Source organism: Zasmidium cellare (genome assembly GCF_010093935.1).
Source record: "Zasmidium cellare ATCC 36951 unplaced genomic scaffold M409scaffold_14, whole genome shotgun sequence".
Classification (NCBI taxonomy): domain Eukaryota; kingdom Fungi; phylum Ascomycota; class Dothideomycetes; order Mycosphaerellales; family Mycosphaerellaceae; genus Zasmidium; species Zasmidium cellare.
The window spans coordinates 759,336-771,898 of NW_022986958.1; the positions used below are offsets into that span (position 1 = coordinate 759,336).

Consider the following 12,563-nt stretch of genomic DNA (forward strand, 5'->3'; position numbering starts at 1 on the left):
GGCCTCGGCATACTGCTGTTATCCCAGCTTCTGCTTTTTGCTTCAAATAACCTTAACTCCTCCAGTACCTCACGCGGTCGATCCAAAGCTTGGCCAACGATCGCGTTGCAAACCCTCGATGTCCTGCATTTGATCCCCAGATTTGAGGCTGCTATGTGCATGAGGCTATCAGAGCAACGCCATGAACGACGCCTCATGCTCATCGCGCAAACCTTCGTGCAAGTAGCCTCTCAGAAGCAATGAATATGTCAGTCATGACTACAGGGCCCGAGCCTCCTACTTTCCTTGTCTGGCCTGCTACTCTTCCCGGAGACTGTGAGCAAGGTCGTCTACGAGACCAACTACAGCCATCATGAAGTCGACCGTCAGCCTTCTGTTAGCAACCGCAGGACTTGCCTACGCTCAGCTCGATATTCCCGCCTTACTAGCTCAAGCGGTTCCAGCATTGCCGACCGATCCTCGTTTCAGAGACTATAGGCCCCCTGGGAAGAACGACGGTATCGTCCAGATCGTGTACTGCGAGAAGACAAGGGCTAACACATCGTAGTCCGCTCTCCATGCCCAGGTGCGCGATCGGATTGGATATCCGGATAGAGCTTCACAGCCCATACTAACTACTACTTTCCACAGGACTCAACAGCTTAGCGAATCATGGGTGAGTAGACTGCGTCCCGCATCAGGGGTTTCGACTGATTTCAGGCAGCTTCCTCAATCGCAACGGCAAGAACATCACTGTTCCACAATTGATCGTTGGGGGAGCACAGGGTATCAACATTGGCCCTGACTTCATGGCCGTCGTTGGTGCTGCTGGGCTTCTCTCTTCTCCAAACCCAGCCGGAGGGTCGTTTGATCTGAACAACTTGGACAGGGTAAGACGGTTAGACGCTGCCACACATCAACGACGCTAAAAGAAAACAGCACAACTTTCCAATTGAACACGATGTCAGCATCTCTCGCCAGGATCATTACTTCGGCAACTGGTACGATTTCAACCAACGCGTTTGGACTGGCACGCTGTCGTACTTCAAGGGCTTGACAAGAACCACTACTCCAACCGCGTCTAAAGCCAGATATGCCCGAGTCCAGTACTGCGAGACTAACAACCCTGAGTGCACGTAAGTAAAGATGCCCACCTCCATTGGACCATTGTTCAGTTGCTTACATGAACAAGGTACGGCCCACGACAGTTCCTTTTCAGCTCTGGAGAAACCGGTCTCTACGTCCAAATCCTCAGCAGCCCCCTGGTCAACAGTGCCCCGATCAGCTATGTTCGAAGCCTCTTCGAGAAACAAAAGCTGCCATTTGATCTAGGCTGGAGACCTTCGGCTGTTCCCATCACTTTCGCCACTCTCGGAGAGTACGTTGTCGAACTATTTGCTGTCAACCCTGATAGGGCTGCCGAAGGAATAGGTGAGTTGTTACATCGAATACATACAGCAGAGGCTAAAGACGTCCTAGATGTCGTGCAAGACTCGTATGCTGCCACCTTCGTCGACCTTGTGGGTGGAGCGTCCGCTTTGAGGAATCTTACGAATGGCATCTCTGATTATCTGGACATTCCTGGTCTTTAAGGCATGGGAGAAGTTGAGGATTGGAAACTTTTGCATGCATGCGTCGGCTTTCTTTATTGGTGTCGAAACTTACTGTGACTTCTAGAGAATCGAGCACGTACAAATCATCGCGGTCCAGCTCCGGGATATACATCACGGCTCGTGACAAAAGTTCTGCAGTCATCGAGTGCTTTCGGTCTATTGTTTGACACTACTTGGAGACGACATCTTTCGTGCTAGTCCGGAGCACTGCCTTTCTTTATACGGAGAACCCTGTGATTGAGTGCGCGGTGTCCGTTCACCAAGACTATCAAAGGATAGCTCTTTCCACAGACTGGACGCCTGAGCACCGCGGCAGCCACTACGAGATTGGTCCCGACTTGTCCTCCCAATGTCTGATCTCTCCTTCCTTGCGACGCCCACGTTCCCGAGCCTACCGTCACGATTTCACGGTATCGACACCACCACGCCGCTAGATCTATCACCTCAAGGCAATCCTACGCCGGCACTCAGCTCTACTAATATATTGCATTAGCAGTCATCTACTTACACTCCCACTCTAAGCACCTATAGGACAAACTCCTTGGACAACCTGCGTTGCTGTGCCAAGAGCTACAGGAACCCATCAGGAAGTGTCCTTAAAGAAACGTTCACACTTGTGAAGCCGCATATAAGGCAGCAGTGCTCACTTTCTCACAAAGAAGGACCTTACCGAATTCAGCAATCTGCAATACACCCCTTTGGCTTCGACTCAACTTTATGTACACTTCACCTCCTGCCGGTCTTTCTCTCAACTCTATCTTCGACTATGTGATCGTTGGCGGTGGTCCTGCCGGCTTCGTCCTGGCTGAACAGCTTTCACAGATCCCAAAGGTCTCCGTCATATTACTCGAAGCCGGACTGGATGCCTCGCAGAACGACAATATCACAATTCCCGGCTTCGCTGGCGTCAACGAGTTCTCGCCCAGGATCTGGGACTACTACACCATTCCTCAGAAGCAATTGAATGAGGCGACTCCACATCTGGCTCAAGGGAAGGTTTGGGGCGGAGGCACGTCGGTCAATTACATGAATTACAATCGAGGATCCAAGTCTGTATTCGACGAGTGGGCCGAGATTTCTGGCATTCCCGGTCTGGCTTGGGACAGCTTGATCAACAACTTCAAGGCAACGACTAGGCTGGAGCCGAATCGACGCATGTCGAATTTCAGCCAAGTACTCGATATCGAGGCATATGGAAACGGACCCGTGTCACTCACGCACGCACAGACACTGGACGGTTTCGATCCGTACTGGAACTACGCTCTGAAAGACACACTCCGTCTGCCTGAAGTGGATTTCAATTCAGGGGCTGGTGTCGGTGTCAGCTATAGCGTAGAGTCCATCATCCCGCAGAAGCGCACCCGCGAGACCGCTCACACAGCTTTCGGCTACCGCATGGCCAATCGTCGCAACGTTCGTATGATCCATGGGGCATACGTCAACAAGATCAACTTCGCAGGCAAACGTGCCCAGTCAATCACATACGCCGACACGAACAACGGAAACAGAACGCAGACTATCAAAGCACGCGAGATCATCGTCTCAGCTGGCGCGATTGCTTCGCCTAAGCTCCTCATGCTCTCCGGAGTAGGACCACGATCGCATCTTCAACAACACAAAATTCCTATCATTCTGGCGAATGATCACATTGGAGCCAACCTACAGGACCACAACTACGCTTCGATCGAGATCCAGGTCCGGGACCCTGTCTACACCCTGTCGCAATGGGAAAATTCAACTTACCTGAAAAGCATCATACGGTCCTTCAAACAAAATGCAGCCGGTCCATTAGCCAACGTTCCAGCATCCTCGTTCTCCCTGGTCCGTGTCCCGAATTCAGCCCTGCCAAAAGGTCCTGCAGGAGACTTCCATCGCTCGCTACCCGCCGATCGAGGCAACCTTCAAATGCAGTACGCCAATGTCGCTCTCATCGCCAACACCTCAGTCCCAACTACAAAAGTCATAACAATCTGGGTCGCCCTCGTCCAGCCTGAAGCAGCAGGCACAATTCGCCTCAAATCGTCAAATTTCTGGGACTTTCCACTCATCGACACCGCCTACTTCGGCACCACCGGCGACCGTGCCGTCATCCTCTGGGGTTACAAAGCGCTCCGTCGAGTCCTAGCATCAGACTGGTTGAAGCCACTCATCGTGAAGGAGATATATCCAGGGTCGAATGTGACCAGCGACGAGGGGCTCATGCAGGCGATTCGAGGTGGTGCACAGAGTTACCATCATCCGATGGGGACTGTTGCGCTGGGGAAGGTGTTGGATCAAGACTTCCGAGTGAAAGGTTTGAAGGGGCTGAGGGTTGTGGATGCAAGCGTATTTCCGAAGCCGCCGAATTGTCATCCACAGGCAGATGTCTATGCTGTTAGCCATCTCGCTGCAAGGTTGATACGGGAGGCGGATGGATGGGATTGAAGCGTTGATAGCATGGCCAAATTGACGAGACCACATCCATCGCAGGACTACAAGCAATGTCTCTTCTTGAAAACCATAGATCCTCCTGAGTTGACAAGTTGGACATTCACTTACACTGCTAAAGCTTTCAGGGGTAAGCCAACATTCAGACCTCACAAATATCTCTGGAAGCCAAGAATCACCGGTCACTAAGCCTTGGACTCCACATTAGAGTAGTCCGACGGAGATGTGCACACTTCTACAACTCGACTAAGCTGTTGTATCGGCCTCTATCAATGTCTTGCTCGGTGCTGACTACCAAATTCGGCGATATCAAGCGAGCTTCCAAGTCTTCGATCTTGGCTGAACAGCCTTGGATTCTTTTGCTCGAACCTCGTTGAGTCTGATCATCACTTTCTTGGATATCCTAAGAAACAGTCATGAGTCGCATCTCAAGCGAGGAACTCTGTTTATCGGTTTCTGCTCCACAGGAAATCGTCTCGTTGAAGAACGGCCTGAGACAGACACGACAGCAAGTTCCTTCATTGCCAAGATGAACTCTTCTCTTGGCCAGAGCTAAGTGGTGGAGATGTCGGAAAAGCCTCGAGCTTTCATGTAGAGCCCTGTAGAAGTCCAGAGGATGGTCAGGTCCATTGTCAGTCGTTGGCGGGCATTGAAAGATACGGCCTTCTCTTTCTTAGAAAAAGTTTTTCCCAGTTCATTGCTTCTTCAGCGTTCGTGACCGTGTTCCAGCTAGCCATGTTCAAATCAATCATTCTTCTGACAGTTGTAGCAGCTGTCCCAGCCTTTGGAAGAACTGTGCACAGCGTTCTCGTCTTCAGTCGACATGGAGATCGTAAGCACAATGTTTCTGAAGCAATGCTGGTGTTGACCAAACGATAGGAACATCGAAGTTCTATAAGAACTACCAAATGACCAACTTGGGGGCTGTGCAGTGCTTCAACAGTGGAACGTACTATCGCAACCGCTACGTTGCTGCCCGTGCATCAGACCAAATCGCTGGGATCTCGCCGCCAGATGTAGACCATAGTCAGCTGTGGTTCAGTGCTCCTGATCAGTCTGTATGACCACCTCAGAATCAAGGTTCAAATAACAGTGTTGATGGTTGAAGGTTCTATTCCAAACAGCTCAGAACTTCGCGCAAGGTCTCTACCCTCCACTCGGTAGTCTGGACGAAGATCTGGCGACGGAAGAGCTGGCCAACGGAACTTCCATCGAGAGCCCTCTCAATGGCTATCAGTGTATCCATATCCAAGGCGAGGCGGAAAATGCCCCTGACACAATCTGGTTGAAAGGCGACGATGAGTGTCCGGCTTGGACGAATGACTCTAAGGAGTACAAGGTGTCCGACCAGTACCAACAGACGCTCAACAGCAGTCAGGGCTTCTACGACCAGTTTGTACCTTTGCTCGGCGATATCTTGGGGCTGGAGAATGTTTCGTATGCTCAAGCGTACAATGTCTTCGACTTGCTCAACACGGCTTACGTCCAGAATGCTTCGGTGTCCGAACAAATCGTGTCAGAAGATCTGGCTGAGGCCAGGTATCTTGCTGATGAGTGGGAATGGAGTACATTGCATCTTAGCCGTGTCCACTTGATAACTTGCTGATCCTTGCTCTGCAGACATGAACTTCAACGCTTCGAATCTGGACAGAGTCATAGGAGGGATGTCGCTTGCCGGTGGCATCCTCCGCCAACTCGAAGCGGTCGTTCAAGATGAGGCCGCCACGAAGTTCAGCCTCATGACTGGCAGCTACGACACTTTCCTCGCCTTCTTCGGCCTGGTAGACCTAGCTTCTGTCTCCACAGACTTCATGGGTTTGCCAGATTACGCTTCAACCATGGCATTCGAAGTGTTCTCCGAAGCCGACAATGCGTCTTTCCCAACGAACCCCGAGGATGACTTGAGGATTAGGTATCTCTTTCGTAATGGCACGGGTAGTGATGAGGAGCTCACTGCATATCCACTCTTCGGCCAAGAAGACGAGGCAATGGCGTATGGCGCGTTCATGTCATCGCTTCGAGATCGAGCGATCACCAGTGTGAGCGGATGGTGCAAGAGGTGTGGTGCAAATGCGGATTTCTGCCTTGCGGAGACGTCGAATGGAACTGCAGAACAAGTCACCGCAACAGAGAGTTCTGGATCTGCTCTTTCGAATGCTGCAGCTGGCGGTATAGGTGCCGGCGTAACGATTGCAGTCGTTGCCATCCTCGGCCTTGCTCTTTGGGTTTTCTTGTCGAAAAGACGCAAGCAGACGTGGAGCAGCATGATAGGCGAGAAGACAAGGAGTGATAGCGGTAGCAGTAGTAACGTCGTTTAATTTCGACTAGGTCAGCAAACGAGCTGTCTTGATGGATTCAGTCATCTTGGGAGTATCCAGTATTCTTGTGCTCCGCACCCAGCGCGAGCAGTCGATCACGCATTCCCTTCGCTCGCTCTGGCTTCGTCACTCTCGACAGATCTACTCCTTCGATCCAACCCCGACCATGTTGTAAGACGTTTCGAGCACGCAGAGAGCCACCTTCAATGTGGCCGATACTGCCGTGCAAGGTCATGCGTTCGATGTCGTGCTTGTAGGCTCCACGATGTAAAATGTTATTGTTATAGAAGACCATATCTCCAGGCTTTAACTGAACATAGAGTTGTTCTGGCATGTTAGGCTCCAGGGCATCAGCCTCACGTTCGATATCTGTCAGTGGTCGTTTGTGCGACTGTGGTACTACGATGAGAGACGCATCGTTGTAAAGCGAGAAGTTCCATTGAGCATGAAACGCAGGCTTGCTCAAGCGTGCCATCTCCTCGTCCGGAGTGGCCGTGGGTGGTATCTGTTCAGTGCTTCGTGAGCATATGGCGAGTAAGATACTGTGTCTCATCTTACGTCGTCTCGATGCCAACGAAGTTCGAAATCGTCGTCTGGCCTCACCAGTAGATTATACAGTTCCATAACCAGCTCGTCCTCATTGCAGCCTCCTAGGAGCTCTTGAACTGTAGCAATAGTGCTGTTGTTAAAGTAGCTCTTCGTGAACAGTTCATGGCCCGGCAAATCTGGATTCATAAGCTGTTGGACACCCCAGATGCCCTGAGATGGGTCGTTTGCCCACGGTGGGAATTGGCGTGGCAGAGTGCGAATGTGAGGCCACTTGCCATCTCTCGCCAGCTGGGCAACATTTTTGCTTGCTGTACGGAGTTCTTCGAGTTGTTCCTCGCTGAGCCCGGATGGCACGACGACAAAGCCATCCCTCTCGAACTCTTCTTTCAGGTTCCTAGTGGCGTGTGGCATCTTGCAAAATCCTCGGTCTTCCGTTATGGAGAGTGATTCTTTGGTCCCTAAGTCTTGGCCTTTTGAGCTCAATTCAAAGGATGATTTCGTAGATAGTTGAAGTAGTATTTTGAGGAGAACGTTGCATAGTTGCGTCTCGTTCAAGTTGCACCTACTCCACAGCTCCGATAACGTAGCATCGCGGCCATCCAGAGCATCGTTTCAATTCATACAACTCTGCTATCTGTTGCAGTTATTCAGCATTGGGCGGTGTTGATGAGCCAAGCTGCTTTTGATGGCAGGTGTCGTGATGCTCTCTTGTCATCGTCATCGCCGCCGAGCTCGCAGGCAGGGGCAGGAGCCGAAGTTGCTGAACATGAACAATTTTTGCTGCCTTTTTTGAAGCCAATATCTAGCCTTCAACATCGATTGATGGGACTACACAGACAGTCCTATAGAAATGATGTGCAGAGTCGAGAAGTCGCAGAAATGAGACGGAAGTAAGGGTTACCAACGGGCTCGCTCGGAAGAAGAAATGGCGGTGGCTGGGTGCTCATTTCCTTTCTTTACCTCCTAGCCGTCTTCTTCAGTCTGTAGCCAGGCATACATCGACGTTGATCACGAATTCACCCAGTAGTACACCGACAAGGTATTTGTCGATGTTTCGGCGGAAATGCACCTCCTCAGGTGGAAACATCTCCACCTCGGCGGGCATTGCGCGAGGCCGAGAGTCGGCGACGAGGAGCTGCCCTTACCAATTGTAGACCTCTGACTGGCAGATCACAACAACATCATCTAGGCCTTATACGAGATGTCTGAACAAGCCTCGAATGGACTTCCAGAAGACTTGAAAGACTATGACCTAGACAATGCAATCCAAGGCGGTGGCCTGCGAAGCGGTCTTACGAGTTATGGCGACACTCACTTCTCCCTCTTTCTCCGAAAGGTCTTCATCAAGGCGGCCGGGTATGGCGAAGATGCTCTTTCGCGGCCCATAGTTGGCATCATCAACAGTGGCAGCGGTTTCAATCCTTGCCATGCCAATGTCCCGCAGCTGATCGAAGCTGTGAAACGCGGGATCCAGTTGAATGGCGGACTTGCAATAGACTTTCCAACAATAAGTCTCCATGAATCCTTTGCATCACCTACAAGCATGTTTCTTAGGAACTTGATGTCAATGGATACCGAGGAGATGATCAAGGCCCAACCGCTTGATGCGTGTGTCATGATCGGTGGCTGCGACAAGACCATTCCTGCACAGCTCATGGGCAGCATCTCTGCGAACAAGCCTGTGATATCTTTGGCGACTGGTCCTATGATGCCTGGATCGTTCAAAGGAGAGAGACTTGGGGCTTGTACTGATTGCAGGAACAACTGGGCTGCTTACCGTGCTGGAGAATTGGATATGGAAGACATTGCTGGAATCAACGACGAACTAGCGCCGACAGTGGGTACTTGTGGCGTTATGGGCACTGCTTCGACAATGGCTTGTGTCACGGCAGCATTGGGCCTGATGCCTTTCAACGGCGCCAGTGCTCCGGCAGTATCTTCAGCAAGGCTTCGAGTTGCCGAGCAGACTGGAGCCATAGCTGTCTCGGTGATTGGCAACTTAGACGAACGGAGACCGCAGAAAGTGTTATCGAAGGAGTCTTTCCTCAACGCTATCACCGTGCTGCAAGCCATTGGCGGCTCGACTAATGCTGTGGTCCACCTAATGGCCATTATCAACAGACATCCAGCTGCTGCGGGATCTATAACGCTGTCGACATTTGACGAAGTTGGTACGAAGACTCCCTTACTGGTCGACCTGAAGCCGAGTGGGGACAACTACATGAACGACTTTCACAACGCTGGTGGAATGACAGCGCTGATGCACACCCTGAGGCCCCTGCTTCACCTGGAAGCCATGACCATCACAGGGAAGACTTTAGGGGAAACGCTCGACGCAACTCCATTCAAGCCATTCCCTTATTCGACTCAACTAATACGACCGCTCTCCAATCCAATCTACCCCAGCTCTGCTCTGGTGGTTCTGCATGGCAATCTAGCCCCGAATGGCGCGATTCTGAAAGCTTCCGCATCCAAAGACCGCAGTCTATTGGAATACGAAGGGAAAGCGGTCGTTTTCGAGAACACCGCAGACCTTGCTCAAAGGATTGATAGGGAAGACTTGGCCGTGACTAAGGACTCAGTCCTTGTACTGAAAGGAATCGGGCTCATTGGTAATCCGGGAATGCCTGAAGCTGGCGTGATTCCTATCCCTCGTAAGCTGAAGGGCGTCAAAGATATGCTTCGGCTATCTGATGGGCGGTATGCTGGCATTTACTCTTTCGTGCTACCATGATTCCCCGTGACTGACCGTTGACTACAGCATGTCTGGTACCGCCGGTGGCACTATCGTCCTTCACATCAGTCCGGAATCTGCCATTGTTGACTCCCCATTTGGTATTTTAAGAGACGGCGATGTTATTCGCTGTAGCCTAAAGAGGAGAGTGTTGGAAGTCGACCTGTCAGACGAAGAAATATTACGACGGATCGAGGCTAGAAAGGCGTCTCTAAAGGAGAAAGGCCAGCCAGTCCAAGGCAACCGAATCGCTGGCAAGAAGCGTGGCTATCGTGGCTTGTACGAGTCGTCCGTGAACCAAGCCGAGGAAGGTGGCGACTTTGACTTCTTGACGGCGAAGTATGAAGGGTCTTGAAAGAACAGTCTGAGAGTTCCGCGTAGGGTTGGGAGTTTAAGCCTCGCTATGATAGGTAAGTCGAAGGATCTAGGAAGCTATAGTACACCCCATGCTCGATGCCAGAGAACGAGAGTGAAGGATTCGCACCATGTAAAGGCTCATGCGGTTAAATAAGTCCGTAAGGCAGTTCGGCATGCCGCCCGGCGCATACAGATTGGCCTGCGATGCCGAAGATTCCTTCAGGATCAGCATCCTTCCATCGCAGATCTTTGTACAGCCCTCGTGTGCTCTTGCAAAAGCCCTTCTGTGCTCTTGCAACGAGATCTGAGGGACGACGATCCACGGTTTTCAGCTTCGAGAAGAAAATCGCCTATTTACCTGCTTCCAGAGGTTGCTCGGTCTCGGATCACAAAACCAAACCGTATACATCCTGCCGAACACTGAACCTACTCATGAATTGCCCCTATGGGTTAGACCTCTCTGCACAAAGGCATACATGAATCAGCAGGTAGGACATTGCTTCAGCTGTGTTACATGACTTCAACGTTTCTTTCAGCTCGTCCCACTGCGTCGGTATTCCAACACTGCGGCGAGGATTGATTTCGTGACCACACCGGTATGGGCACGATTCAGGATTGAGGGCTCAAAAGGCATGGAAAGTGCTCTTGCAATGGAGCGGATGAAGTCAGGCTCTTCCTCTTTGCTTAGCAGGCAGCAGCATGGTGAATAGGCATTTCAGTCTGGCATGTCATGCTTGTCGGAGGAAGCATACTCGGTGCGATGAGACGAAGCCGCAATGCAAGAAGTGCACGTCGAGAGGGAAGGAGTGTCCTGTGAGACAGACAAAGACGAGACTGGTTTTGCCTGCACTGCGCTGACATGTCCAGGGTTACCGAGATACGAATGGCTTCTTGTTCATCGACCAGGCAGAAAAGTCTGCAAAACGCGCGAGAAGGAAAGGCAAGGCTGCAACGCCAGAGAAGTGTGCAGGTCCGACCGTGACAATCGGCAAAAGCGTCTCTCCGGATCCAGGAATGGTCAGCGTCACGTTCTTCTTCAACAGCTATCTCATGAATGGGAGGAACCGACTCACCAGCCGCGGTCACTTCGATTACCTCCTTCCACTGTACAGCACGGCGCGGCCAGACTCGCTCCTTGCGTTGGCAATGGAGTTTGCAGCAGGCCGCTCAATGGCCTCCCATTACTGTCGATCAGTCGACTCCATCTGGCATGCAGAAAGCGTCGTCAAAGCATCATCAGCAATGCGCACAGCCATCAGTGATCCGATTGAGTGCCTGACGGATGAGACGCTGCTGGCCGTGTTATTGCTGGATTTTGCCGAGTATATCAAGACCAGGCGGATGAGGACTCCACTTTCGCACGTTCACCAAAATGCAGCCACGGGCCTGGTGAGGCTTCGAGGAGCGCAGAACTTTGAGTCTGATGTGGGGAGATCGTTGCTACACGCAACCAGGAGCAACTCCCTGCATCGAGCGATGAGAGGCTGTTTCGACCAGAACGTCGATTTGGCTCTGCTGGCATATATGACGACTGACTCAGAGACTTGCAACCCGGCCTTGCAGCTGGATGGGCTGATTGCTTGCAGTATGCGCCTCGACCGCAGACTTGCAAGGACGTTGAATGAGGAGAGTGACCCTGCGATCGGAATGGTCGAGGAACAGCTCCAGCAGCTGGATGAGCGGCTCATGGCGTGGCGTGATTCATTGCCAGAGGACTGGGAACCTCAGCAACACACTATGGCTCAACCGCCTCCAGGCCACGGTGTCATGGGTCCGAACCGCAAGACCACATATGCGTTTGAGAAGTTCGGCACGCTGGATGTCGCACTCTTCTACAATCAATGGAGGTGCGCCCGACTGATGGTCACCAAACTGCTGCGATCGTGCCAGAGACGGCAGAACCGTCAAGATGCCCTCAAAGCCCAAGCGGCAGATCTTGTCAAAGACGTGTGGAAGTCTGTGCCATACTTCATCCACGGACCAAGATTGAGCTTGCTTACGGAGGAGTCGTCGAGTCCGTTGGCAGAAGCAATGCAGCAGCTCCAGCTTGAGGAGCCTTCTGGGTTGGGAACTTGGTATCTGGGTCAGATTCTGGACTGGATCATTGCGATCCTTGCTGATGATGATGGTGGTCTGGATGTGAACGGAGCGAATGTTGCTGCGTTCTGCGATCTGCAAGAGGCTCTGCACTCGAAGTTTGTGGTGAAGGCTGCGGTGTCGTCTCGGTCGAACAGCGTGTGATGTTACTTTGCCGCAGTTGACGAATGTATGCAATTCACGTGCAACTTTGACACAAAACTAGATTCTCTCTCGTTGTGCCAGCCCGCCCAGTGGATACTCGTGATCTCAGCCTTGCCGCTGTTCATGGCGTCAAATGGCGTGCCTCAGGCATGCTGTGCTCCGTACAGACGCCCAATGAGGTTGGACCTCATCTGAAAGATTGCCATTTTCGACCACCGCCATCCAAAATGAACAACGACGCATCCCGCGGACAGCGTCTCACAGACACGAGCCTTATTTCGACTTCACTTGTCCTTCATCCAGCGCCTTGATTCGATGGCTCGCCATAGGATCCTGGGCGATGTG

General features: G+C 51.9%; 6 protein-coding genes across 6 annotated transcripts; 5 read left to right on the forward strand and 1 right to left on the reverse strand.

Annotated features, from left to right (window-relative positions):
- Nucleotides 1–352: 352 nt before the first annotated feature.
- Nucleotides 353–1,571, forward strand: M409DRAFT_22094 (uncharacterized protein; the record flags this gene model as incomplete). Its single annotated transcript, XM_033806187.1, has 7 exons — nucleotides 353–497; nucleotides 548–565; nucleotides 631–655; nucleotides 704–869; nucleotides 919–1,115; nucleotides 1,172–1,410; nucleotides 1,459–1,571. 7 exons carry the CDS (start codon nucleotides 353–355, stop codon nucleotides 1,569–1,571), a joined length of 903 nt encoding a protein of 300 aa, XP_033668838.1.
- A 738-nt stretch (nucleotides 1,572–2,309) lies between these two features.
- Nucleotides 2,310–4,016, forward strand: M409DRAFT_22095 (GMC oxidoreductase; the record flags this gene model as incomplete). The annotated part of the gene is made up of 1 exon (XM_033806188.1): nucleotides 2,310–4,016. One exon carries the CDS (start codon nucleotides 2,310–2,312, stop codon nucleotides 4,014–4,016), a length of 1,707 nt encoding a protein of 568 aa, XP_033668839.1.
- Nucleotides 4,017–4,754: 738 nt separating this feature from the next.
- On the forward strand, nucleotides 4,755–6,337 carry M409DRAFT_22096 (uncharacterized protein; the record flags this gene model as incomplete). The annotated part of the gene is made up of 4 exons (XM_033806189.1): nucleotides 4,755–4,851; nucleotides 4,899–5,077; nucleotides 5,128–5,584; nucleotides 5,640–6,337. 4 exons carry the CDS (start codon nucleotides 4,755–4,757, stop codon nucleotides 6,335–6,337), a joined length of 1,431 nt encoding a protein of 476 aa, XP_033668840.1.
- Nucleotides 6,338–6,374: 37 nt separating this feature from the next.
- Nucleotides 6,375–7,297, reverse strand: M409DRAFT_65986 (uncharacterized protein; the record flags this gene model as incomplete). The annotated part of the gene is made up of 2 exons (XM_033816744.1): nucleotides 6,375–6,842; nucleotides 6,896–7,297. The coding sequence occupies 2 exons, from the start codon at nucleotides 7,295–7,297 to the stop codon at nucleotides 6,375–6,377; spliced, it is 870 nt and encodes a 289-aa protein (XP_033668841.1).
- Nucleotides 7,298–8,087: 790 nt separating this feature from the next.
- M409DRAFT_53892 (uncharacterized protein) lies at nucleotides 8,088–9,975 on the forward strand (the record flags this gene model as incomplete). Its single annotated transcript, XM_033812495.1, has 2 exons — nucleotides 8,088–9,586; nucleotides 9,648–9,975. 2 exons carry the CDS (start codon nucleotides 8,088–8,090, stop codon nucleotides 9,973–9,975), a joined length of 1,827 nt encoding a protein of 608 aa, XP_033668842.1.
- Nucleotides 9,976–10,676: 701 nt separating this feature from the next.
- On the forward strand, nucleotides 10,677–12,218 carry M409DRAFT_22099 (uncharacterized protein; the record flags this gene model as incomplete). Its single annotated transcript, XM_033806190.1, has 2 exons — nucleotides 10,677–10,790; nucleotides 10,845–12,218. The coding sequence occupies 2 exons, from the start codon at nucleotides 10,677–10,679 to the stop codon at nucleotides 12,216–12,218; spliced, it is 1,488 nt and encodes a 495-aa protein (XP_033668843.1).
- Nucleotides 12,219–12,563: the final 345 nt, after the last annotated feature.